Genomic DNA, 25,274 nt, shown 5'->3' with positions numbered 1-25,274 from the left:
AGCCACAGTGCCACTTCTGGCTTTTTCTGTTTATGTGTTTCTGAATAATTGAACCCAGGGCTTCATGCATGCTAAGAAAGCACTCTATCACTAGGCCACATCCTTGGCTATGATACTTTTTCTTTTTAAGACTAGTACAAAAATTGTTCATTAAAATTGAGAAGTAAACCAGGTGATGGTAGTTGCCATCTGTAATCCTAGGCTGAGATCTGAGGATCTTTTTTGCTAAACTAGGTAGAAAAGTCCATGAGACTTTAATTTCCAATTAACCAGCAAACACCAGAAGTGGTAGAACACCAGCCTTGAGCACAAAAACTCAGGAACAGCTCCCAGTCCTTGAGTTCAAGCTCCAGTACTGGCATTAAAATAATTGAGAAGTAAATATGTGGGGATTCTTAATATTGTCCTCTCTACAAAAGTGTTTGAAATCACACACACACACACACACACACACACACACACACACACACAATGTTTGCTTTGAAAAAAAAATTCCTTATACTGGGATGCTTAAAGATGAACCATCATGATGGGATTTAGGCACATGCCTAAAATCCCAGCTACTCAGATCTGAGGATCAAGGTTCAAAGCCAGTGACTGGCTTTGAGACTCCAGTTTACTAACAAAAAAGTGGAGCTATGGCTCAAGTGGTAGAGTACTAACCATGAGCAAAAGTATAAGCTCAGGGACAACACTGAGCCCTGTGTTTAAGCCCCAAGCACAGGTACAAAACACCAACAACAACACTAACAACAACAAACCTTGAAAAAGAAAGGGATGAAGCAAAATAGAAAATAAAGTTAAATCTAGGTGGCAAGTTATACACATATTCATGATACCATTTTATCTACTTTTAAGCATGTTTAAAATGTTTCTATCAAAAAGTCAAATAAAATCAAACAGATACTTTTTTGTGTGGGTCATGGAGCTTGAACTTGGCCTGGGCCCTGTCCCAGAGCTCTTCAGCTCAAGGCTATTGCCTTGCCCCTGGGCCTGGGCAGTGTCCCTGAGCTCTTCAGCTCAAAGCTGTTACCTGACCCTAGAGCCAAGCCCCATTTCTTGTTTTCTTGAGGTTCATTGCAGATAAGAGTCTCAGGTCCTTTTGTGTCCGGGCTGGCTTTGAACCTTGATCCTCAGATCTTAGCCTCCTCAGTAGCTAGGATTACAGACATGAGCCACTGTGCCTGGCAAAATCAGATTCTTAGGATTTTTTTATTCTGAAAAGGATCTCTTGGTATCTAATCTACATATTATTAGAAACAAAATGGACATAATATTCATATGATGGTGATTATAAAAAAAAAATCTACAAATGACTTGGACCAAATTGTTCAACAATGGAAGAAGAGTAAGAAGAGTGTGTGTATTCTGAGTGAGGCAAAGTTTTTCAGATCCAGACATGGGCAAGCCAATTTGTATGAGTGGGCAGTGGGGAAGTACCCACATATGAGCATGTCAAAAGAATAACAATATCAAAGGGAGGGGAAGTGGGAGGAAAATATGGAAAGGCGTGTTAATGTACAAGTAGTAATGTACCCACTCTTTGACAAATGCAGCTGTAACCCCTCTGTACATCACCCCGATAATAAAATATTTTTTTGCCAGTCCTGGGCTTGAGCTCAGGGCCTGAGCACTGTCCTTGGACTTTCTCAAGGCTAGAGCTCTACCCCTTGAGCCTTAGCACCACTTCCAGCTTTTTTCTACGTATGTGGTACCCAGGAATCAAACCCAGATCTTCGTGCATGCCAGGCAAGCACTCTACCACTAGGCCAAACTCCCAGCCCCATAAAATAAAATTTAAAAGAAAGATGGACAATATTCACTTAGGGTTGGGCCTGTTTAAACACCTTGACATTGGTATCTACCAAAGAACTCCATTTTTATTATGTGGCTCAGGTGTCCACTAGTTGGTAATCTCATTCAGGTAATGCCAAGATTTCACTTCCCCCTGTCATGGGTTACTCAGATTCCAGATTTAAGGGAGACTATCTCTCAGCTCTAAGCCCAAATATCACATTGTCTTCTCTTTCCAGCTCTTTCTGCCCACCACAGTATGTCCATTCTAGAACTTCCAAGGGCTAGACTTTCTTGGAGGCCTACCAATTCACTATGACATAATGTTCTGACCAGAGTACATTTCCCAAAGTCTTGAAATTCCTTCTAGATTGAAACTGAAATGCATATAAACACCAGGAGGAATCCTTAATTTCCAGGGACAGAACAGCTTAAAACAGAAACATTTTACCTAATTTATGAAAGGGTAAACCTCTGTAAAACACCTTAATCACAACAATAAAATTACATTAAAACAGAAACATTTACTTAAATTAATCCACAATAATATCCCATCAAGAAGCAAAAATGCTGATATACAGAATACTTGAGCTCTTCACTCAATCTCAATCCATTTAAAAATTAACTCTCATTTATCTTTCAATTTATATGATATCCACTGGAAAGATCTTCTAAAAAGAAAGGGATGTTTGCTCAAACTGCTTTTGGTTTTTGAATTTTTGTTTGTTTGTTTTGGCACTACTAGGGTTCAAACCAGGACCTTGTCTTTGCCAGGCAGCACTGGTACCACTTGAACCACATCTCCAAAGATCACACATCTTACACCGACATACTGGAAGCTTTTAATTTATAGTACTCCCACGCAAGAGTTTAGCCCAGTACTGGGAAGACTCCAAGTTCAAAATGCCTGAGTTTCCCTTCCAAGCAGGCAGAAGCTCTGCAAGGAGAAATCTTCTTCCAGTATCAGGTCTGACGTGGGAAATCCACACTGAGTTCAAGCCCCGGCACCAACATATACACACAGAAACAAATTAAAAAGGATATATAAGATGTTCTTTACAGTTGTTTCTTGGTAGTTAGATTTGCCATTTAGATCTGATTTTCTTTTTCCTATACCTTTCTGCCTTCTCCCTTTAAAACAATATTTTCTGTAATAAATCTGTCCAATAAAAATATAATGTGAAAGTTTAAATGGTCCAGTAACTACATTAAGAAGTTAAAAGAAAACCAGAAAATAGTCTTAATATACTTACTATATTCATTTTGACCTGTAAACAGCATAGAAAAATAATGATACATTTTATACCAGTCGAATGCCGTATGCATTGGAATGCATATAAATGCAGCATGCATTTTTATTTGTGAATGCCTTTCCTCTATGTCCAAATGTAGTATATATTTATATTTTCAGAGCATCTCAATCTGGGCTGTCAGTATATCCTGTACCTAATAAGCACATGTGATTTTTGGACAGCATAGCTTTATAAAATAGTAGGAAGCCAGGCTCTCATGGGACACCTGTAATCCTAGTTGCTCAGAAAGTTAAGAAGCTAGCATAGGCAGAAAAATCTAAAGGACTCCATTTCCAAAAAAACCAGCAAAAAGCCAGGGTTGCACTGGAGCTCACATGGTAGAGAACCAGCCAAGCAAGCCAAGGCACTGAGGCACTAAGTTCAAATTCCGGTACTTTTTGCAAATAGTATTTAAAAATTAATATCAGTTAACATTAATCAAGGGTTGATACATGCTGATCATTGCTTCAAATCCATTTACTGGAGATTGTAATTCATTCATTCTCACAGAAATTCCATAAGGTTGTGCTTATGGTCATCTCCATTAAGCATATTTGACTCTTGCAGTAACATCATGATAACAGTTTTGCAAGGCACTTCCTAATGCAAAGAGGGTTGTAAAGACTTGAGTGAAGGAGAAGTGAGAGAAAGTGGAACAGGGTCTTAAGATAACTCAGAATAGTGGTGGGGAAGAAACGTCAACAAACAGGAAAACAAGAGGACAGAAAATCTCTTGTACAGAAGGGAAACCTGAATATGAATGTGATCTGAAGAAGAGGAAGGGAAATGAAAGCCCAAAGGGATATGTCCAAGGATGTTCCTGGACCAAGATTTCCACAACTGCAGAGGCTTACTGGGCACTAGGGTCTGAGGCTGAGATATAAGGATCATGGTTAGAAGCCAGTCTGAGCATAAAAGTCTAGGAGACTCTTAACTCCAAGTAATCAGGAAAAAGTCAGAAGTAGGGGTGTTTTGCAAGTGGTAAAGTGTCAACCTTGAATGAAAAAGCCAAGAAAGAGCATGAGGCTCTGAGTTCAAGCCCCAGTACTGTCATAAAATGTAATTAATTAATTGATTAACAAATCAGAGACTCTGGTGGAGATACTGCCTGGCCTTGGAGGGCCTTGGTGCATCTCACACCTTTCCAGCTGTAGGGGGTAGAGTTGAGAAAGATCCCCTAATTCTCTGCATAAGCTAAGACAGTTCACAGTCGATTTAATCTAGTGTTTCTTTGGAGTCAGGCATTGCTCCTGGGCATCTTGTATTACTGTGTTTAATCCTTGCTGAGTTAATGCAGTCATTTCACAGATGTTCAAACTTGGCACTGGGACTCGTTGGTAGTAAATGGAAGGGTCAGGATTTGAGCCCAGTTTATCCCCGAGATGGAGGAGGGAGAAGAAATATTGATGTGGAACCAGAATTGGTACAGATGGTCCAGGTTTTATCAGCACAGTAGGCATCAGGCTCCTCTGCAGAAAAGTGGCTCTAGACAGGGAGGGGGAGGAGCCCCAGAGGGAAGAGGAGGGTCAGGACATACTTATAGAGTGAAGGATATGCAGCCAGAAGATGTGTGAGATGGGAGAGACACCAGCAAATCTTGGTCAGTTTCTACCTCAGGCAGAGCTCAGCAGGCCAGGAGGCAAGGAAGAGAAAGGTGAGAGAACTGAGATTAACAGAGTGGGACAACAGGTTTTGGTTAACTCAGATGTCTGACTGAAAGTAAAGAGGAATGGTTTTTGAATGTAATATCAGCTGTGGAGGATGGTGACAGTAGGGGCAACTGGGAGGGGGACAGTAACGTTTAATCTAGTTCACATCATGACTATCTTAGAGGCCCCTAATGGTGACAAATTCTTTTCCTAACCTGCTACAGGGAAATTACTAATGGGATCTGAAGTAGAGCAAACTGGGCAAGGGATACAGATCTGAAGGAAGGAAGGAAGGAAGGAAGGAAGGAAGGAAGGAAGGAAGGAAGGAAGGAAGGGAGGGAGGGAGGGAGGGAGGGAGGGAGGGAGGGAGAGAGAGAGAGAGAGAGAGAGAGAGAGAGAGAGAGAGAGAGAGAGAGGGAGGGGGAGGGAGAGAGAGAGAGGGAGGGAGGGAGGGAGGGAGGGAGAGAGGGAGGGAGAGGGAGGGAGGAAGAAGGAGGAAAGTTAGGGAAATAACGGTGAATGCAATGAGAGATAGATCATGGGAAGAAAAGTGAAAGAAGGGGAGAGAAGGCTGCAAAGTGAACAGCAGCACGAGCACACCACAGAGCAGGGGAGAAAATGGGCTGCAGCAGCCCCAGCAGAAGAGAGAAGAGGCAAGCCTGGAACACTGAGCGGGCCCAGCTCAGCCAGACTGTGAACAGACCAATGTTGGATCCTCTGTTTTGTTTCTTCATCTGGAAAATGGAATTAAGAATAGACAGCTGGGCCGGGCAATGTGGCTCCCACCTGTAATCCTAGCTACTCAGGAGGCTGAGATCTGAGGATCGCAGTTCAAAGCCAACCCAGGGCACTAAGACACATGAGACTCCTATCTCCAATTAATCACTAGACAAGGGAAAGTGGGGCTGTGGCTTCAGGGGTAGGGTGGTAGCCTTGTGCTGAAGAGCTCAGGAACAGCGCACAGGCCCAGAGTCCAAGCTCCATGACCCACTGGGGAAAAAAAAAAAAGAAGAAAAGAAAAGAAATAGACAGCTGGATGTTGATCCTTCAAAAAGCACTGGGGAAAATAGCATTTTTTGTTGTTGCTGGGTTTTGTGTGTGTGTGTGTGTGTGTGTGTGTGTGTATGGTTTTGGTTTTTTTTGTTGTTGTTTTGGTTTTTTTTTTTTTTGGTCTATCTATTGCTATACAAAGAGTTGTGGATACAAAGAGTTATGGCCATTGTCAATTCAAGTCTAGGCATGAATGGATAGACTACAAGATCTCTTACCTGCCTGATTAAGTAGTTCTTGGCCATTGGGGCACCCTCCTGGTGAGGGCAGGGGCCGAAATCCGCCGCTGCACCAGTGGGATTTACCACTGGGCAGGAAAGCAGGGCCCAGGGACCAGGCTCAAACAGCTCCAGCCCGTTTTCTCAGTCCGTGGCCTCTCACCCTCAGAACTGGAGCTCGGGAAATCTTTATTCAACCGAACCCCGCATTTCGGCGGGGACCTTGCTCCAACAAAATATCCTTCGCCATAATATTCCATAGGAAACAAAATTCTCGGTCTGTGCATCTGCCCAGCTCTACACCCCCTGGGTCCTTCCCTCAAGCTTCCCCATTTCCGCTCCCAAGGGTGGAGCGGAGGAGAAGGAGGAGGAGAAACGGGGTGCGGTGGGGGCCCATGAAGCACCAGTGGGGTGTGTGTGAAGGGGGGGGGAATAGAACAGGACAGAGTGCTGTCACAGACCTAGCCAGAATATCGAGTGAGGTCACTAAGAGCTAGCCGTGATGGGTGTAGACGTGGTAGCGATTCCTCCCCACCACATTTGGGGGGACCTAAGCGAGAACCCCCAATTGAGAGCCTGAGCCCTAAGTAGCTCAGCACGCGAAAGGCTGCGGGGTTCTCGGGTCGCCTCCTCCTCTCGACGCCCCCTCTCCTCCCGGCCCAAGGGGGCCGGAACGGCGTCGGCGTGCAGGGGCTTTACTGAGCAGTGGAGTGGAAAATAGACTTTAACCCGCTTTGTGGCTGCGAGGGCGCCCCGAGCGCTGCCGGGCACCCAGGCTCCGGGCGCTCAGACGGGCCGCTGCCAAGACCTGGCCTGGAGTCCCCGCACCGTTCTGCGGCCCCCAGACCCGCCGGACGCCCTGACCCGGTCTGCGCGCTGAGCTGACCCCGGCAGCCGCGGGGCAGCGGGTCGCTTCCTTCCGCGAACGGGCGAGGGCCGCGTCCAGGCGCCCCCACCGCGGCCTAGGGCCCTTCTAGGTCTCGGCAGACACTTTTCTTACGGCCCTGGAAGGTTAGGATGTCAACGTTTTCGGAGTTTTGATTGCCATTGCCAGTCGCCCTCTTACCCTGGAGGATTAGTGTAAGAAGCGAAAAGTGGCCGAGCAGACTGGTTCGCCGCTCCACGGTCGCGGGCGAACTTCCGCGGGGCGGCTGCCATCGCCTTCCCACGACGGGCGGGCTGCTCCACGGCTAGCTACGAGGTAGGACACAATGTCCTCTAGGACCGGGTTCGGGCCAGGGAAACCCTGGAGCCCCCGAGCGGGGAACGCAGCCGGCCCTGCGCTCCGGGTGGAGGTCGGTGTCCGGGCCAGACTCCGCTCCCGGGCCCGGGCGAAGCTCCCCAGCGCCCCCAGCCCTGCGTGAGAGGGGCGGGGTGACGCGTCCCGCGGCTGCTCCCGGGCCCCTGGAGAGTCACGCAGGACCCGTCCCGGTTCCGGAGCCGTGCCCCGTGACATGCTGAACGAGGCCGCGGTTCGGGCGGCGGGTCAGGGGCGCGGGGAGCGGGTGGCTCCCGAGAACTTGTAGGTTGGACCCCCTCTTTAAACACCCACCCCCGACGCTCGGACCCACGAAGTGAAGTGACACCCTCGGTCGCTACCATGAGACGGGTCCCCTGCGAGAGGGGGCTTGGACTTTCTTCACCGGCCCTCGGCTCTCCGAGTACTCACTTTGGCCTCGGCTCGGGTTTAGACGGCGGCGGCGGCCGCCCGACTCCCCTGAAAGGGCGGAGTCTGGAACGGAGGCTCCGGGTAGGGCGGGGCAAGCGAACAGATCGTCCCGCTCGGGCTCCAGTCCGGTTTTTGCCTCCGACTGCGGACTCCATTTCCCCACCCGCCGCCCCTCGCCCCGCCCCGCCCCGCCCCCCACCTTGGGGCAGGTGAGTGGCGGCCAATGGGCGGGCGCGGGGCAGGTGCCCGCTAACTCGCGCCCGGGAGCGCGGCAGCCCCGGCCCGGCGGGGCTCTGCACAGAGGATTCCCGGGCGGGGGTGGGTCGTGGCGTGACTTGGGAGGAAACGAGGCGGCCTCAGCCCTTGGGCGGTAGTGTAGCTCTTAGCCTCGCAGGCTGCCCGCGCCCGTACCGGGCCCCGGGAGCCCCGCCGGTCCCCTCTCGGCCGCTCGCCGGAGCCGATGCTCCCGACTGTGCACCGCGACTGGACTCGGAGCTAGCTCGGCCCGCACACCCCTCACCGCTCCGCGCCTGGCTCGCAAGCGAGGGCCGAGCGAAGGCGGGCGGGCGGGGGAGGTGAGGGGTGCGGGTGTGTGTGTGTGCATGTGCATGACTGGGTGCACACCCCGCAAGGCGGCAGAGCCCGGACGCCCAGCGCTCCCTGGAGCCCCGCTCCCTCGCCCGACTCCGGCAGCCACGACCATGTTCCAGCCCGCGGCCAAGCGGGGCTTTACCATAGAGTCCTTGGTGGCCAAGGATGGTGGCACCGGCGGGGGAACTGGCAGCGGGGGCGCGGGCTCCCATCCCCTGGCGGCGGCAGCTTCCGAGGAACCGCTCCGGCCCACGGCACTCAACTACCCTCACCCCAGCGCGGCCGAGGCAGCCTTCGTCAGCGGCTTCCCCACGGCAGCCGCCGCGGGGGCCGGCCGCTCGCTCTACGCAGGGCCGGAGCTCGTGTTCCCCGAAGCCATGAACCACCCGGCGCTGACGGTGCACCCGGCGCACCAGCTGGGAGCCTCCCCGCTGCAGCCTCCGCACTCCTTCTTCGGCGCCCAGCACCGGGACCCTCTCCACTTCTACCCTTGGGTGCTGAGGAACCGCTTCTTCGGCCACCGCTTCCAGGGTGAGTGCCCACGCCGCGCCCGGCTGGCCGGCGTCCGTACAGCGACGGCGCTGGGGAGGGGGCGGGGGCGGGGGGCGTTCGCGAGGCTGTTAGGAAGTTGTTGCGGAGAAGGATGCCACAGAGATGGATTCTCCCAGCCCTGCGGATCCACCTGTGTTCCACTGTGGTATCCGATCCGAGGAGTGAGGTTGGTACCTCCACGCTTCCCCAGGAATGAGGCTGGTTCCAGTGCCCAGTCCGGGCGCACGAACGGAGCCTCTTTCCGCCCTCCTTCCCGCTTCGTCTCTTCCCTCCGGACCGAGCCCGTCCCCGCCCCGGGAGCGCAGGGCTCTCCGCCCTCCCTCTGTCCCAGCTTTAAGTCCGCGTGGTACTTCGCGCTCAAGTTCACCACCAACTCCAAGGAACCCTTCCTTGGCGCGTCAGGGCAGGGGAAAGTCCACCCACCTGCCCTGGCTCTATGGGAAGCAAGGGGCACGGGGAGGTGGGAGGGTTGAGCCGCAGAGTTAATGTTCTGTGTGTATGCTCCGCTGCCCGAGGTTGTTCCTCAGAACCTTGGGCCGGCTTGCCTCTAGGGTCTAAGATGGGAAGATTTGCAATGAACAAACCAGTCCTCTTGGTGGCTGACTGCCTTGGAACCCACCTCCCTACTATGGGGTAAGGAGTGGGAGAGGAGGGCTTGAAGGTCCTGTCTAGTCCTAGCCCCCAGTCTACACCCAAATCGGTTTGCTAATTAAGATCCCCACAGGCCTTACACACACACACGCACAGAGTTCAATTATCTGAGTTACTCAAAGAACAGACTTTCATCTGTTGAAGATCGTTGTTTTTTTTTTTTAATGTGCTAGAGTTTTTCTTTCCTTCATTAAAAATATACTGGCCTTGATTTGTCCCGTAATTGCTTTAGTTCCCACTTATTTTGTTAGTGTAATCTGGATTTCAGGTTTGTGGGGTTCCTTCGCTCAGAGGGAGCAAGGACAATTCAGCTATTTTTTAGTGGAACAAGATAAAACACAAGGCTGGAGCTTTGACTTCCGCCAGAAAGCCAAGTCAAAGTCAAATAGAGGTTTGGAACCATTGTTTAGGTAATAAAAGAAAGATGATCTCGAAGTTTTGGCTATAGCGGCTTGACAGTCCCAGAGAAAACTGCTTTTCAGGGTCTCGATTTGTCAGTCAATTATCTGTCCCACCTGATCAATAAGATTCCTACTCGGCAGATCCCAGGGATCCAGAGAATGCAATTACTTCAACAAGAATTTTTGTGGGCAGATTTGTCTCCTCCGAGGACTTCAAATATTTGCCTAAATCTAAGTCTGGTGGAGGTGTGGGAAGAAGTCTTGGATGTTAAATGCTTGGGGTAAGAGCTCCTGTCACCTAAAAATGCTTACTTATAAAATGAGGGTTTTTTTTAATATTAAGCAAACAACAGGCGGGGGGCTCTAGGTCTCAAAACCTAAATCCCCCCCCCACGCGCACACACACTAGTAAGTTTGCGCCTCCGCAGCTCGCGAGCCCGCGGCGGGAGGGTAAAGGGGCGGTGAAGGATTAGGACTAGCCGGCCCTGAGCCCTGCCCTGCGGCCCGGCGTGGCTCCTCCAGAGCTGGCCTCCCCGGAGGCGTCTAGCGGTTCGGATCCAGACTCCCACGCCCTCCTCGCCACCTCTCTCACCTCGGCCTCTGCCGCGTAGACCCGCGGCGCGGAGAGCTAGACACGCACTGCCAGAGACCCGAACCTCCCCACCCAGGCGAGGCCAGATACGTTCTCAGCGAAATTGCCGCTCCTTCTCGAGCCACGGTCCTAGCGGGTACGTTGCGGACTTGCGCGAATGGTTGGATTTTTCTCTTAAGAACCGAATCTGGACGCGCGCGGAGACGGAGCCAATTCGAACCCAGACATGAGGGGCTGTCGAGGACTTTTCTAGCCCCGAGACGCTTGTCTAACCCCCGGAACGGGGCCCGTGGCTGCCGGGACGGACCCGTGCGCGCCCCCCGCGGCCGAGCCCCCGGGCTGGCAGCCGCGCTCCCCGGCCCTCCGGCGCCGCGTTTTCTAGAGAACCGGGTCTCCGCGCTGCTCATTTCAGTCCGGTTTGAATGCAAGGAGTGGAACCCTACAGCAACGAAAAGGCGACGCCTGCGTCCTGAGCTCAGCGCACAGTGCAGCGGGGTCCCTGCTCGCCGGAAAGCGGCTTTTCCGCCAAGCGAGAGGGTGGAAGAGGAAAAGGGAGACCGGTCAGGACCCCCAAGAATCACCCGGGCGCTCCGGGAAGAAGAAACCCCGAAGACCGAGGCTAGACGCTTTTGTCGGTTGGTGCTATTTTTCGGAAATCAGGAACTTCACGGACAGGGGAAAATGCACTGGGAGAGAACTAGCGGAGACCCAGCCCCGCGGGACCCTCGGTGGTTGTGGGCTGAAGCTGTGAAGAGAGCCTTTGTTCCCGCAGCAAGGGGAGAACGGAGGCTGCGTTGGCTGGCCTGGAGGAAAGAGGTTATCTACCACGACTAGCTGACAAGCTCGGCGCCCCAGGTCCTCGCCCTCGGCAACTCCGCCCAGTCACCTCCTTCCTCAACCCTTAGCGGGCTGGGGCCCCTCCAGCCTGGACGAAGCCCCAGCCCAGCGAGCTTCAGGATCCCTAGCTCCCGCTTCCGGCAGCCTCACTCCTGGAGTGTGTTGCTAGTTTCCAGCCTTCCTTGAAGAGGCTCGCTGATTTGGTGCTTTAGGAAAACCGAAGTGGGTTCAGTTCCCAACTCTAGGGAAGGCTAAGCCAGCCCCTTCTACTTTTCCCACCTGTCCCAGTCTGACAGCCCATTTATCACCAGCTGGAATTATTGCCTCCAAACAGGCCGTACTCCAGCCTCCAGCTTGTCCTGTCCTCATATTACAGTCAAAGGAAACGTGAAGCCGTGTAGGGATGACTGGAGGGTTTAAGGATGGACTCTAATCCACAGGTCAGACTGTGTGAAAGGGGCCAGGCACACAGCTCCCTTGTCCTTATAGAAATACGTGGCAATTGATCATTGTCTCGAGATTCAGTTTTGTATTAACCAGCCTCTTTCTTACTGGAAAAAGCTCTGCTTCTTTTGGAATCATAATCAACCATCAGTTCTCAGCATTTGGAATATTTTTCCAGCTAGTGGTTGGATTTGAAGGAGCCCTGTGTTGGATTTGAAGGAGCATGCGGACACAGACTGGACACATACTAATCCACATAACCAGGACATTGCAATGATCTGGGGCCTTTCTTCTAAGAAATAGATTATGAACAACCTAGCCTTCCCCGAAACTAGCAAATGAGAATGCAGGTCAGAAGGACCAAATGAGTAGCTACTATCTTGTACTCTTGCTTTATTAAAACAACAGCAGCAGCAGCAAGAAGAAGAAGAAGAACAAAAAACAGATCATGACATTTAACCACACAGGTGACTAACATACAAGAAGACTACCAAATCACCATTAAAGCAAACACATTGCAGCAGAGCATGGTCTGGCTTTCTCAGCTCCACACTTCCCTGTACACCTCTGCATCCCACTCACACTCACATCTTTCCAGGCTGCAACCTCACTTCTGGCCAGCTGTGGCCAACCAGCAGTGAAAAACAAACTCTGAGTACTGGGGTGAGCTAGGTTTTTTTCCTCCATTGGTTTATTTGTCCAGAGAGGTAACTCCTGATAAGATTTCTCCTGGGTTTAAAATGATATTGACTCTTTTCTGAGCATTTAATTTTAATATCAATAAAAAAATCTTCCCAACCGTCTCCCCTGTCTTTCCTTCATCTACTATATTGGTTCTTACTCCAGGGACTTCAATTTTTCTATATTTCCTGGAGTAGATTCCTCATTTTACTCTTCTGTCCACCTCTGATCATCTGGCCCTCCACTGTCCCAATTTAACCTTCCTTCAGCCAGGTCTGAAGACTTCAAGTCTTCTTTCACCTGGAAAGGCACACTGGTCCCTGTGATGTCCTTCCGTCTTGTTTTGTAGTACCACAGACTTGAAATGCATAAGGATACTGGAGGTTTGTGAGTTTATCTTTGAGACTGAGGCAGTCACACCTCAGAATGAGGCAACTGTGAAAGAAGCCCCAGCAATAAACATAACCTGTGTAAATCTCCGAAGCCCAGGCCCTTTCCACTAGCAAAGGATACCAACAGTTTGTTACCTGGAGAATTTTAACAAGGGTACCTCAATGATGACCTATTTCACTTACAGAGATGCTTCCAGAAATGGGAACATAACTAATTGTCCAAATCATTGTATAAGAGCCAAAGAGCAGGTCAAACCCATATCCATCTCTGAAGAAATTAATTGGATCCGTTAATCTCAACAGCTAACTCTTGTCAAAACAGTCCATCTAGGTTCTGTGTTGGTGGTGGGTCAGAGGACTGTTGTGTGCCATTGTGTGAGGATCTATGGGTGATACTGTCAGGGCTTGTTTCAGGTTTGTTGGGCTGTGCAACAAAGACTGTGTGAGGGCCTGGGGGGGGTACACTGACTGTCTGAGGGTAGCAGCCCATTTTGCTTTTCTACTTCATGACCACTACTCTAGCTGTGTCCAGTCCTCTTGATTACAGGCGCTATGTCCAACGTTTGCCAAGGGGTAGTTACACTCTGAAAATCTTGTACAGCAAATGGAAGAATTTTCTGTATCTTTTCTGTATTACTAATGGCTGGAGCATATATTTATACCACACCCATATAGAAACCAGTATATCTATATGTTAGAAAGATAACATCCAGATGCTTATCCCTATGTTTCTTCAGTATAGAAGAAAGAGAGAAGGCAGGACTCTTTCCACCAAGAAGAAGCGAGAACCTCCTGTGGGAACAGGCTTTTACCCTGGATGCTATGTTTCTACAGAGTCTAAAGCCTGGGGAGTCAAAGGTGGAGAAAGGTGCAGAAGAAACCTGAGTTCAGATCTCCAGGATTGCCTGTGAGCTAGCTACCCCAGGTCCACTTTTATAAGAGACAAGATAGAGCCTACCAGAACTTTTCAGTGGATTAACAACAAAGTAGTTTAAGTTGGTGTGAAGAGAGGATCCTTGGATACCTTCTAGTTCTTGAATCAGTGTTTGGTATGGCTAGCTGCTCACCTTTCTAACAACCTCAACTCTCTTCCTGAAGGAAAGTTGACACTTCTGAGCCATTTAATTGAAAGCAAATTATTGGGGTCTAGGGCTGGGAAGGGTGGAGGAAAGCCCCGGGACTTTAGCCAACCTTTGGTCTTTAAGCTCCAGGCAATGTTTGGGCTAGTCTCCTCGGGCGTGGGTTCGCATCTGGTTCACTTCTTGGCCCCAAAGCGTGGTCTGCCGGGCTGGGACTTCGCGCGTCTCCACGGGGTAACTCTGGAGTGTGCAGAGGAACTGGGGAACAGGGTGGAAAGGGGAGAAGCAGAGGCGGGTTGTCTAGGACTGTTGGTGTAGCCGAGCGCTCAGGGCACGCGGGAGGCCAGGCTGGGCAGTCTCCCCGCGGCAGCCGGGCTGCGGCTCACCGCGCCCCTTCTTTCTGTCTGTACCTGCGTGTGCTGCCTTTGCCGTGGGCCCGCAGCGAGCGACGTACCCCAGGACGGGCTGCTTCTGCACGGGCCCTTCGCGCGCAAGCCCAAGCGGATCCGCACGGCCTTCTCGCCCTCGCAGCTGCTGCGGCTGGAGCGCGCCTTCGAGAAGAACCACTACGTGGTAGGAGCCGAGCGGAAGCAGCTGGCCGGCAGCCTCAGTCTCTCGGAGACACAGGTAAGAATCACTGGGACCATGGCCCGCCCTGCGCCCGGCGCGGTGCCTGCCCCAGAACCCGGGGGAGGTGAGGCACGCGGGTGCGCGGGCCTCTCGCGCTAGCGGCTCGGGTCCTGGAGCCCCTGACCTCGGACCCTGCGGGGGCCGCCAGACTTGGACGGCGTTGTGCAGACCCAGCAGGCGGCTCCGTAGACCCGCGCCGCGCACGCGGGGTTTGGAGGCCGGCTCGCCCAACCCCTCCGGAGGACTCCGGTTCCCCCGAAGAAGGCCGGCGGCACTTGGTCCGCGGGCTCGGGCCGGCTCCCCCACCGCGGCGGCGGCGGGGCGCTGCGGTGTTAAGAGGTGACCCGGCCTTCCCGGCACCCGCAGGCAAAGCTGGCGAGATCTCGGCTGCCCGCCAGCACGTGCAGTGTGAGAAGAGAGTGTGGGTGTCCTCGGGCTGTCAGGGGAGCCCGGAGAGGGGCCAGCTCCCGCCTGGGGTCTGAGGGTGTCCCTGATCCCCGCGCCGCCCGGCAGCTGCTAGGGCTCTAGGAAGCGCGGAGAGTGCGCGCAGAGGTCCTGCGAGGCCTTCGGAAGGGGGACAGCGGTGGGGAAGGGAGGAAGGTGGTGTTCGGTCTCGGCTTGGGCTACCGAGTGGGGGGAAGGAGGCAGCTTGAAGGGGGTGAAGCTACGGTGGCTGTGTAATGTGTGGATACTTGATAGTTTAAGAAGAAAAAAATAAGGAAGTAGATAGGCGTTCTAGCGGAAAGCACATTGGCCTTCGTGTAAGTATTTAGCCATAAATAAATAGTGCTTGGTCCACTTGTGTCGGATCTGCCGAGCGCTCACCGCTGTCCTGGAGACGGATTTTAGTGTTTGGGTAGGTCTTCAGCCCGTCCCGCTGACCCACGCAGCCCTGCAGTCCTCGGAGGCCTGCATTTCACCTTCCATTGCTCTTTCCAGCCCACTTGGAAACACCCGCTCCCCAGCCCAGGACTGGGAGATGCACTCTGGGCTTACGTTGGGGGCGGCCTGAAGCCTTCTATTAGCAGCTAGGATAACAGAAACCCCAACTGCGCAGTGACTTGCTTTCACCTAGGACGCTGGTCGGGTGTCTCTGTCACAGTGTCTGCTGGTGTTGCATTAACAGTGAACGCTTCATTCCCGGCTCCATCGCAGGACCTGCGGGTTCTCAGATTTGCTAGTGGTTGTTCCACACTGCAGGGAAAAAGCTTACAAGGCAGTGGACTTAATTTTGAAATGTTCTAAAGAAAGCTATATTTAAAAAATTAAATTAATAACACCTCTTTCCCCTCTCGGCAAACAGTGTTTTGAAATTATTGTTTGAAATGAAGCGTCAGCTACAGAAGGGTGTTTATAATTAACTTCATTTAAAAGTAATATTTATTAAAACTTAATTGCAGAAATGTTAAGAAAGTAAAACAGTTTATAATCCCGCCACCCACAGATTAGTGCTTGCTAAAACAATGTCACTGTTTTAAAACTTAAATTTTTCTTAGCTCAGTGAGAGCATTTTTAATTAACTTTCAGACTGAATCTAGTTGCCTGTCAATATTTGCTCCCAACAGTTAGTAAATGGACTGATTGGGGTTTTTTTGTTGTTGTCGTTTTATTATGAGATTCTCACAAATACGTATTTAGAATAAAAGCAGATAGAATCATGGAGTTCATCCAGGCTAATCTTGGACTTTCTGTAAATGAGCATTTTGTATATAGAATAAAGAAAAACTCAATAGAACTATGAGAAGTTTGAGCCTGCAGGTCCTCTTTGTATCTATCTGCCTGCAGACACTCCAGAGCCCCCAGTCAGTCAAATATGACTTCAGATATGTAACTTTGGCTAAGTTCATCAGCCTCTCTTAGCTTTGGTTTCTTCATCAAGAGAATAGATTGTTCAAGCATATAATATAAACTCAAATAATATTCCAGTCCCTCCCTTCCCCTGGGTATATGCCAAATTAGTGTCACAATAACATCTGAACCTGGATTCCTTTAGGCCAGTGATCTTCCTGCTGCCTCCAATCTCCACCATCAGAACTATGCTTCTGTTTCCCTTCTAAATGACCTAAGCTACTTAATTATTCCTCTCTCAGTCATCACCAGACAAACTTACCTGACATTTTTAGCTATCCACTATTTGTCAAGCATTGGTTATTACCATCAACTCCCTGATAAGTATTGCTACATTTGCTACCCAGGACTCTATAATCTGTTCATCTGTTCTTCATGTACAGCTGGGATTTTTTGTCGGGGGGGGGGGTGCATCTTAGGGCTTGAACTCAGCACCTACGTGCTGTCCCTGAGCTCTTTTGCTCAAGGCTAGTCCTCTACCAGTTTCAATTACAGCACCACAGCACCACTTCTGGTTTTCTGGTGGCTAATTGGAGATGAGTCTTACAGATTTTCTTGCCTAGACTAGCTTTGAATCATGATCTTCAGATCTCTGCCTCTTGAGCAACTAGGATTACTGGCTTGAGCCACTGGCACCTAGCTATGTATAGCTGTTTTGTCTCTAGCCAACTAGTCTGTTCTCATTAACTGCCCTCAAAACTGGCTAATTTATACTTCCTAGTACATGTTCTTTTTATCAATAACTCCTAATTACATACCTGTTGCTTACGTCCTTATCTATTTAGTTTTATCTTTGGTATATCTACCATCTATCTCTATAGAGCTCTTAATAATTGGCTGCCAATAGCTGTTATCTATCTATTCTGGCTTTATCTTCTCTCCAGGCTGCATCTGTGAGACTCTAAGGTTCCCTTTAGCCCTGAATTTCTGAGGCTCATATATAGGTTCCTTCTCTGCATTTTTGTATAAATCTCTCCTATACTATTCCAAGCTCACAGCAAATATCTTTCCTATCATAATATGCAACAAATTTGCTGTTATTACTTGTTTTATTATTTGTCATGTACAGACATCAGTCTGTAGATGAGCTGCATTCTACCTCTCATATATCTTAAAATACAGATCCAGGTAATGATGGTGGCTCACACCTATAATCCTAGCATCTCAGGAGGCTGAAATCTGAGGATTGCAATTGGAGGCCAGCCTAGATTTGAAAAGTCCATAAGACTCTTATCTCCAATCACCAAAAATGAGCCCTAAGGGACAGCACCCAAGTCCTGAATTCAACCCTTAGTACTGGCTTGTGTATGCATGGGCACGCGCACGCACACACACACACACACATACAAACAAACAAAGAAACAAAATACAGATTGCTAGGTTTTGCTCCGATCTCAACCTCCTGGGTAGCTAGGGTTACAGGCGTGAGCCACTGGTGTCCAGCAGGTACATTCATTTTAAGAATGAAAGCACCTGGAGGATCAGTTGGCCACTGTACCAGCTACCCTTCTTCTCTGAAAAAATCAGTAGGTATAATTTTGACCTTGTCTGGCTTTGCCATTAACTGCTATAAGAGATAAAGCAACTGCAGAAATGTTGTCCTTGCTGGGCACAGGGGCTCACGCCTGTAATCCTAGCTACTCAGGAGGCTCAGATCTGAATATCATGGTTCAGAGTGGGCACAGACACTAAAGTACATACGACTCTTATTTCCAATTAGCTATCAGAAAACTGGAAGTGGTGCTAAGGCTCAAGGGGTAGGGCAGTAGCCTTGAGCTGAATTGCTCAGGGACAACGCCAGGCCTGGAGTTCAAATCCCGAAACAAAAAAGGGGGGGGGGTGGGCAGGAAAGAAATGTGGTCCTTGGCCTTGGGGAATCACATTTAGTGGTGAAGGCTAAATACAAAGTAAGGATACTTGCAAGGCATGCTACAGGATGAGCAGTTAGAGGCGGCATCACATCTAGGAACTGAGCAGGTTCAGGGGAAACCAGAATGGGTGGAAGGCCTCTAACTTGGAAGGCTTGTGACAGAGATAGATTGGAGGGAAGAAAGGGAAGGTTAGAGATGGGCAGGTTAAGATAGAGAACAAGCTATTAAGTTTTAGCTGTCATCTTATAGCCTGAGAACAGGGAGGAATATCTTGGAAGGTCAGAATATGCAGTCACCTACCTATGGGGTTTTCTCCACAAAAACATGGAAAGGGACTTTCCTGGGTCCCAATCCATTCTTACAGTGCTCTTCCCATTTGGGGGTTGTATGATAAGGATATCCTAGTGAGACAAATTTAAGGAAAATGTCAAGAGGTCTTTGTCACTAACTCTTTGTGGTTCTTTCTGTGGACTTGTAAGTTCTGGTTCTTCTCAAAAAATTCCTACTCCTCTGATGTTCCAGGAGTATTATGTGGAAATGAGAGATTGGAGTGGTTTTCTAAGAAGCTAGGACAAGGGACATAGTCCTAGGTGAATGTTACGATATCTCACATGAGAGTGAGAGTCAAGGATGGGCTAGAGGAGGAGGATACAAGAAGACTTAGGAAAAATTAGGGCTATGGTTGGTGTAAAGGTGGAGGTGGTCTTAGTCCTAAGAAGAGACACACAGCATGAATGCATGACAGGAAATGAAGCCTCAGAGGAAAGGGCAAGGAAGGGAGATGGCTGAGGAGTGACCTGATGTCTGTGTCTATGTTGCTCTCTATTTTGAGGATTTTCTGTGTCCTAGGATGACAGAATAAGACGACAAGTTTAAACTAAAGCAGAAGAGATAACAGTCGAACATAAGGAGGAATTTCCTAAGTCAGTTACAAGATCTTGATGTGGATATTTGAGCTCCTTGAGGACAGGACTAGTGTTCTCCAGAACATGTGCAGGCACTTGGATTCAGACTCAACCATTGGCAATAGGCATCAGTTGGGGAAGTGATGAGAAAGAAGGGGTCAGACCCCTTCATTAAAAAATAACAGATTATACAAAGAAAACTATAATTTGCTCTGAAATTATGGCTGGACTTGTGGTTTGCTTGTTGGACAGTTTATCTATTTACTCAGGCATTTATATGGCATACCTTCATTCATAATGCATACATTAACAGTCCTTTAATGAAGTGATAACTTCATTCATCCAGAGTGGATTTCGCATCTTTCTTCCTTCCTTAAACTGAGCCTTGCTCCTTTCAACAATGAAATGCTCCCAGAGGCCATAAATCCCCTCTAGTGTTTTTCCTTAGTGTGTGTGTGTGTGTGTGTGTGTGTGTGTGTGTGTGTGTGTGTGTGTGTATGTGTGTGTGTATGTGTATGTGTATGTGTGTGTATGATACTTACTGTGTAGGCCAGTCCTGGGACTCGAACTCTGGCCCTGGGCACTGTCCCTAAGCTTTTTGTGCTCAAAACTAGTGCTGTACCACTTGAGCCACAGCTCTACTTCCTGCTTTTGGTGGTTCATTGGATCTAAGAATCTCATAGACTCTTCTTGCCTGGGCTGGCTTTGAACCATGATCCTCAGATCTCAGCCTCCTGAGTAACTAGGATTACAGGTGGCCTGAGCCACCTACACCTGGATCTTCCTTAGTACTTTTTCCTTCTCTCATTAACAGTGATCTTCCTAGCTATGTTCTAATCTACTTGTACAGCACCACATTCTCACCAGACTATGGGGATCTAGAGAGTCAAAAGTGGAAAAGTAAAACCAACTTCCATACAAAAGTATCCATTAAGCCTTAAAAAAAAGCCCATTTCTTCAACACTTTGTACTTCCCCAAACACTTTTCTTTTCATTTGAAAATGCTAAAAAACAGGGGTTACAATTACATAAGTCAGGCAAAGTTTTCTTTTCCTTTTGTACAATGTCATCCTTTCTCTTGTTCTCTCCCCAACCACTTTCCTGATTAATCTTCAATCTCTCTTCTACTGTTTTTTTTCTTCTATTTTCCAGGTCTGGCCTTGCTATTTCTTGTCTAGAGCACAAAGCTAGTCATCTCACCAGTCTAGCTGGATGATCATACTTGGAACAGGTTTTCTGGGATCTAGGCCTCCAAAGCCAACTAACATCTTGCTTTGGTTCTCTGGACTCTCATGTATGATAAGAAGGTGAGATAGTAGAGAAAAAGCCAACAGCTGGAGTTCACTGTTACTGAGATGAGGAAAAAGTAATAAGAAAGTACAGGCTGATACTAGGGCATATTCTGTCTAGGAGTACTTGTGTGGTATCTTAACAGATAAAGGCGTTTCAGAGTTGGTAATTCAGGCCAGAATGAAATGTCTTGAAAGGATCTGGCTTCATGAAGAATCAGAGGAACATTTGGGTGACACCACAGTGGACCTTTTTCCAGACCCAAAGGGGTTGAGTTAAGCAAGTGTATCTTCCAGCCTATGTCTACCTATGCCCTTGAGTAGTATATTGGTGTTGGATCAAGGAGGCTCATACAAAATAGGTACAGGCCCACTCCTGCTTTCCTTCTAGGTCTTCTAATCTGTAGGGAAGGAGCTCTGGTTGACCCTATAGTTGCATGACTGGGTTAGGAAGGTCACTATCATCTCCTACCACATTGATAGTTAATTGGTAGGTAATGTGAACTCTGTGTGTGTGGGGGGGGTGCAGCACGGTGTGTGTGTTTGCGCATGTGTGTGTGCATGTGCTAATACTGGGTCTTGAACATAGGGCCTGGGTATTATCCCTAAGCTTTTTTGCTCTACCAGTGACCTACATCTCTGCTTCCTGCGCTTTTTGGCCATTAATTGAAATAAGAGTCTCATGAATTTTTCCTGCTCTGGCTCGCTTCGAACTATGATCTTCAGATCTTGGTCTCTTGAGTAACTAGGATTCCAGGGGTGAGCCACTAGTGCCTGGCTAGAATGGAACTTCTGTTATCAGTAATGAATTAGAGAAAATCTGGGAAAGTAGAAGGAAGAAAAATCACCCCTGGTTGATTCCATTCACAGTGTTGTGACCACACTGTGCCAGTGCCGTGCATCCCGGTTTTTGCTCTAACATTATGAAGTCAGAAATGCCCTGTTATTATATGCTCTGTAAACAGCATCTGGACACTCAATCAGGCTGCTCTGCAGAAGACAGCCAGGCTGCCTAGGGAGAAGGTTCTTGTTTCAAGAAAGGTGCCTCCATACCCTCCCTGTTTTTATGGAGAAAACAGGATGCCCCTTTACTTTTACTGTCAGGACCTACTCTAGCCTGAAAGTGGATGCTATGCTACTTTTTTCTGTGGGGAAGTACAATGGTCCTGTCCCACTAGAGGCCAGTGTGAGACAGCATCTCCTTCCTGGAGGGAGACTTGGAGTGTGGACCTGGTATATGAGGGAGAGACAAAGGAAACAGAAATAACCCTCTGTCCCTGGTGTTGTCCGCCATTACCTGGTGATCTCAGGCAATTGGTCCACTTGTCATTTCTCAGAAATGACATCCTGCACGCAGCCCTGAGTCACACACAGGAGGTGGGGTGAGCTCACCCACCCACTGGCTGGCACAGTCACAGAGAGCTCTGGGGTGGAGGGCAGGGGCTGGGCTGGCAGCCAATGGTTGTACTGAGAACTATCCAGGGCCCAGGCAGTCCTGTGCCCAAGGATAGGTGGGTATGGAATCCAGGATCCCTGTGCCCAGAGCATCTGTCACCCCCTCTATTTATCTAGGAAGAGACACAGAGACCATAGTTTTGAATCCTGCCTTGAAAAATGAAGGAAGAAGCTTTTGCTCTCCTTCTTCAAGGCCAGGTCCAGCACTTTCTGGGCCAATCTTCTTGTCTAGGTGAGTTTCTTCATGAGCACTGAGCTCTGGCTGCCGTGCCTTCACCCTTGTCGTGGGGAAGATGGCACAGTGGAATCCCTTGTAAGTGGCAATGGTTAGGGAGAATCTGGAAGGGAAGGGGACAAAGATAGGGTGGATGAGGAAGGTATATCCTGGACTGAAACCATCTTCAGGCCAAGATGCCAGGCCTATTTTGAGACTTAGGCCTATGCTTATTCCCAGGGTAATTGGAGAATCTTCCAAGGGCTGATGCAGCCCTATCTAGGGTTCCAGTCCAATTCACAGCAGTCCCTGCTGCTCTGCCAAAACCAAGGCACTCACCATGATGCAAAGGGTAGCACCTACTTTAAACACATTGACATTTCCAGAAACTAGCTCTCTCTGTGTCCCCTCTCCCAGTGGCCCTGTGAAAGGAGCACCTGGGAAGTGCCTTGGAGCTACAAGTGTTCCAAAAACCTTTGTCTTGCGGATGAGGAGCTTAAGCCCAGGGAGAAGGGAGTTAGTCAAGGCAGTAACTGAGATTCCTCCTGCAAACTTCGAGGAGGACTGGGGTCTGGCCTGACTCTACAAGGATGGTGCAGTGCACATCGTCCAGCTGAGTGCTAGATGGCGTTCTTCATCGTGTGTAGGAAGCCACAATGGCTCCTGGGTGATATAGGAAAAGATGTCCAGGCTGTATCTTGGGCATTAGAAACACGGGAGAAGGGGAAGCAAAGGATGACTGAAAATAGGACCAAGTTGGGAGGTTTTCTGGAGATGCCTAGAATCACAGGCCTGGCCCTCCTAGCCGCAGTGGATGCGTGTCCTGTTCATTTGTACTCCACTGTTCCCTTACTGGGCTCTCATTATCTGTCAAAAGATTGGGGGGGTCATTGTGTTCAAATAGGAGTTTGTGACTGGGCACACCTATAATTCTAGCTACTTTAGTAGAGTCCAGGCAAAAGTTAAGCATGGTGGTATAGATGGGAAGAAGAGGTAGGACGAGTCTCAGTCAGAGGTCTGGACACAGGCAAAAAGAAAAAGGCCCTATCTGAAAGAAAAGAAGAAAAGAAAACGGAAGCAAAAAAGGGCTGCTGATATAGTGTAAGTGGTAGAGTACCTGCCTAGCAAATACAAGGCTTAACAAGTGCAAACTCCAGTACTGCCAAAACAAAAGCAAAACAAGAATAGGAGGCTGCTTCTGTCCTCCAGGATTGCTTGACTGCTCCTGTGTTACCTGTTCACACATCTGGGCACTGGGGCCAGTGATGTGGGGGCAGGAAGTACAGAACTGCCTCTGAAAGGCAGTCTCCAACACAACTCCTGTCCTTGTCTGTCCACGGAGTATGAACGCACCCTGGTGGTTTTCAGATTACCCAGAGGAGCTGGCACCTTAGGGATTGGGACTAACCTGCCATCCAGCTCCAACTCTGCTGTGGGGGAGGGGAATTCCACATAGTGCCATGAAAGTGTTCCATGATAAAGAGACCTACAAATAGTATGTAGGGCTAAGCCTCACTGGTGGTTCTGTGGCTCTAGGATTGTTCTAGCTGTCCCATCTCCTGATTATGGAGGCACATCTGCTCTGCCTCTGCTCAACCCAACAGGAACGCATTGGGGTCCCAAATGGTGGCTCTTTACATATTCTTGCCTTTACTATTCATTTGTCCCCATGCAGGAGTGACAATTACCTCATAGTTAAAAGTTGGTAGAAGCTGGGCCGGGAGTTTGGCCTAGTGGTTAAAGTGCTTGCCTAGCATGCATGAAGACCTGGGTTCGATTCCTTGGTACCACATACATAGAAGAAGGCCGGAAGTGGTGCTGAGGCTCAAGTGGTAGAGTGCTAGCCTTGAGAAACTCCAAGGACAGTGCTCAGGCCCTAAGCTCAAGCCCAGGACTGGCAAAAAAAAAAAAAAGTTGGTAGAAGCCAAGCCTGCTATGCTCCTTCACCTCGCTTGCTAGGGGAAGGGCTACAGGAACCAGGATGCCCAACAGTTCCACAAGCCCCCTCCCTTCCCTCCCCCTGGTCCAGTGTTGTCCTCCTGTTCTACTTCATTTGCATCTGAAGAACAGTCTTCTAGACCCAGCAGAGGCAGCTAAGCTGAGGGGAGCCCTGACCCCATATAGCCTCAGTTTCTTCATCAGTTCCCAGCTCAGCTGGAGTGTGGAAGCCCTATGGCTGCTCTGGAGACATCCTGGGTGTTTCTTATCTGTACCCCTCATCCCTGGTGCAGGTGAAGGTGTGGTTCCAGAACCGGAGGACAAAGTACAAACGGCAGAAGCTGGAGGAGGAAGGACCTGAATCGGAGCAGAAGAAGAAGGGCTCCCACCACATCAACCGGTGGCGCATTGCCACGAAGCAGGCCAACGGGGAGGACATCGATGTCACCTCTAATGACTAAAGGAGCATCCACCAAACTGAGGACAGAGTGCTGCTTGCTGCTGCCCATGCCCCGAGGGGCCCATGCTGGACTCTGGTCACTCCCTGGCCAGGCTGCAGGGAGGCCTCCAGTCATGGCCCTACAGGGCTTGGAGCCTGGGGCTATCATGGGCAGAGGGACAAGAAATGGGCTGGCTGAGGCCTGGGACTGCTCAGCCTTCTTTGTGGAGAGCCTGCCTGCCTGGGTGGGCCACCCGTTACTGCAGCCTCCTGCTGCTCTCCAATTCTCTCATCTCCTTTTTGTTTCCATGCGTTTCTGTTTTAATTTATTTTCCAGGCACTTGCTGTAGTTTTTAGTGATCCCCTTGTGTCTCCCTTCCCTATGGGAATAATAAAAGTTTCTCTCTTAAGTCACAGGCATCCAGCTCCAACCCTAGAGCATGGGGTCTAGTGGGTACTGGTACAGCAAATGTGTTCAGGACCCTGAAGTATTGGATGGGGCAAGGTCATTCTCTCCTCTGGTGCTAGTTAACCCTGGTCTCTCTTCTCCAGCTCCATAGCTGGAGAAACTATGGTGTGACAAAGGGAAGGACCATTCTATATTTGGAAGAAGGCTAGGCCTGCATCTTTGCAAACTCATCAGTGAGAGGAGAAGAGAGAGGCCCCATGCTTACACACTGGTGATTTCCCCAGCCGAGGAGAAGGCTATGGGAGGGAGTACTAGGGCTGGCTTATGGGGACACCAGACAAGGGGTTGATATTCCCAGCTCTAAGTCCTAGTCCCACGTGGATG

The 25,274-nt window shown here is 49.6% G+C and overlaps 1 protein-coding gene across 1 annotated transcript; it reads left to right on the top strand.

The window, feature by feature from the left end:
* The first annotated feature begins 8,071 nt into the window (after window positions 1-8,071).
* Emx1 (empty spiracles homeobox 1) lies at window positions 8,072-24,891 on the top strand. The gene is made up of 3 exons (XM_090336704.1): window positions 8,072-8,794; window positions 14,335-14,519; window positions 24,336-24,891. The coding sequence occupies exons 1-3, from the start codon at window positions 8,275-8,277 to the stop codon at window positions 24,501-24,503; spliced, it is 873 nt and encodes a 290-aa protein (XP_090192830.1). The 5' UTR covers window positions 8,072-8,274; the 3' UTR covers window positions 24,504-24,891.
* Window positions 24,892-25,274: the final 383 nt, after the last annotated feature.

Source organism: Megascapheus bottae, chromosome 7, assembly GCF_031878675.1.
Source record: "Megascapheus bottae isolate mThoBot1 chromosome 7, mThoBot2.hap1, whole genome shotgun sequence".
Classification (NCBI taxonomy): Eukaryota; Metazoa; Chordata; class Mammalia; order Rodentia; family Geomyidae; genus Megascapheus; species Megascapheus bottae.
This window is presented reverse-complemented; position numbering and strand designations above follow the sequence as displayed.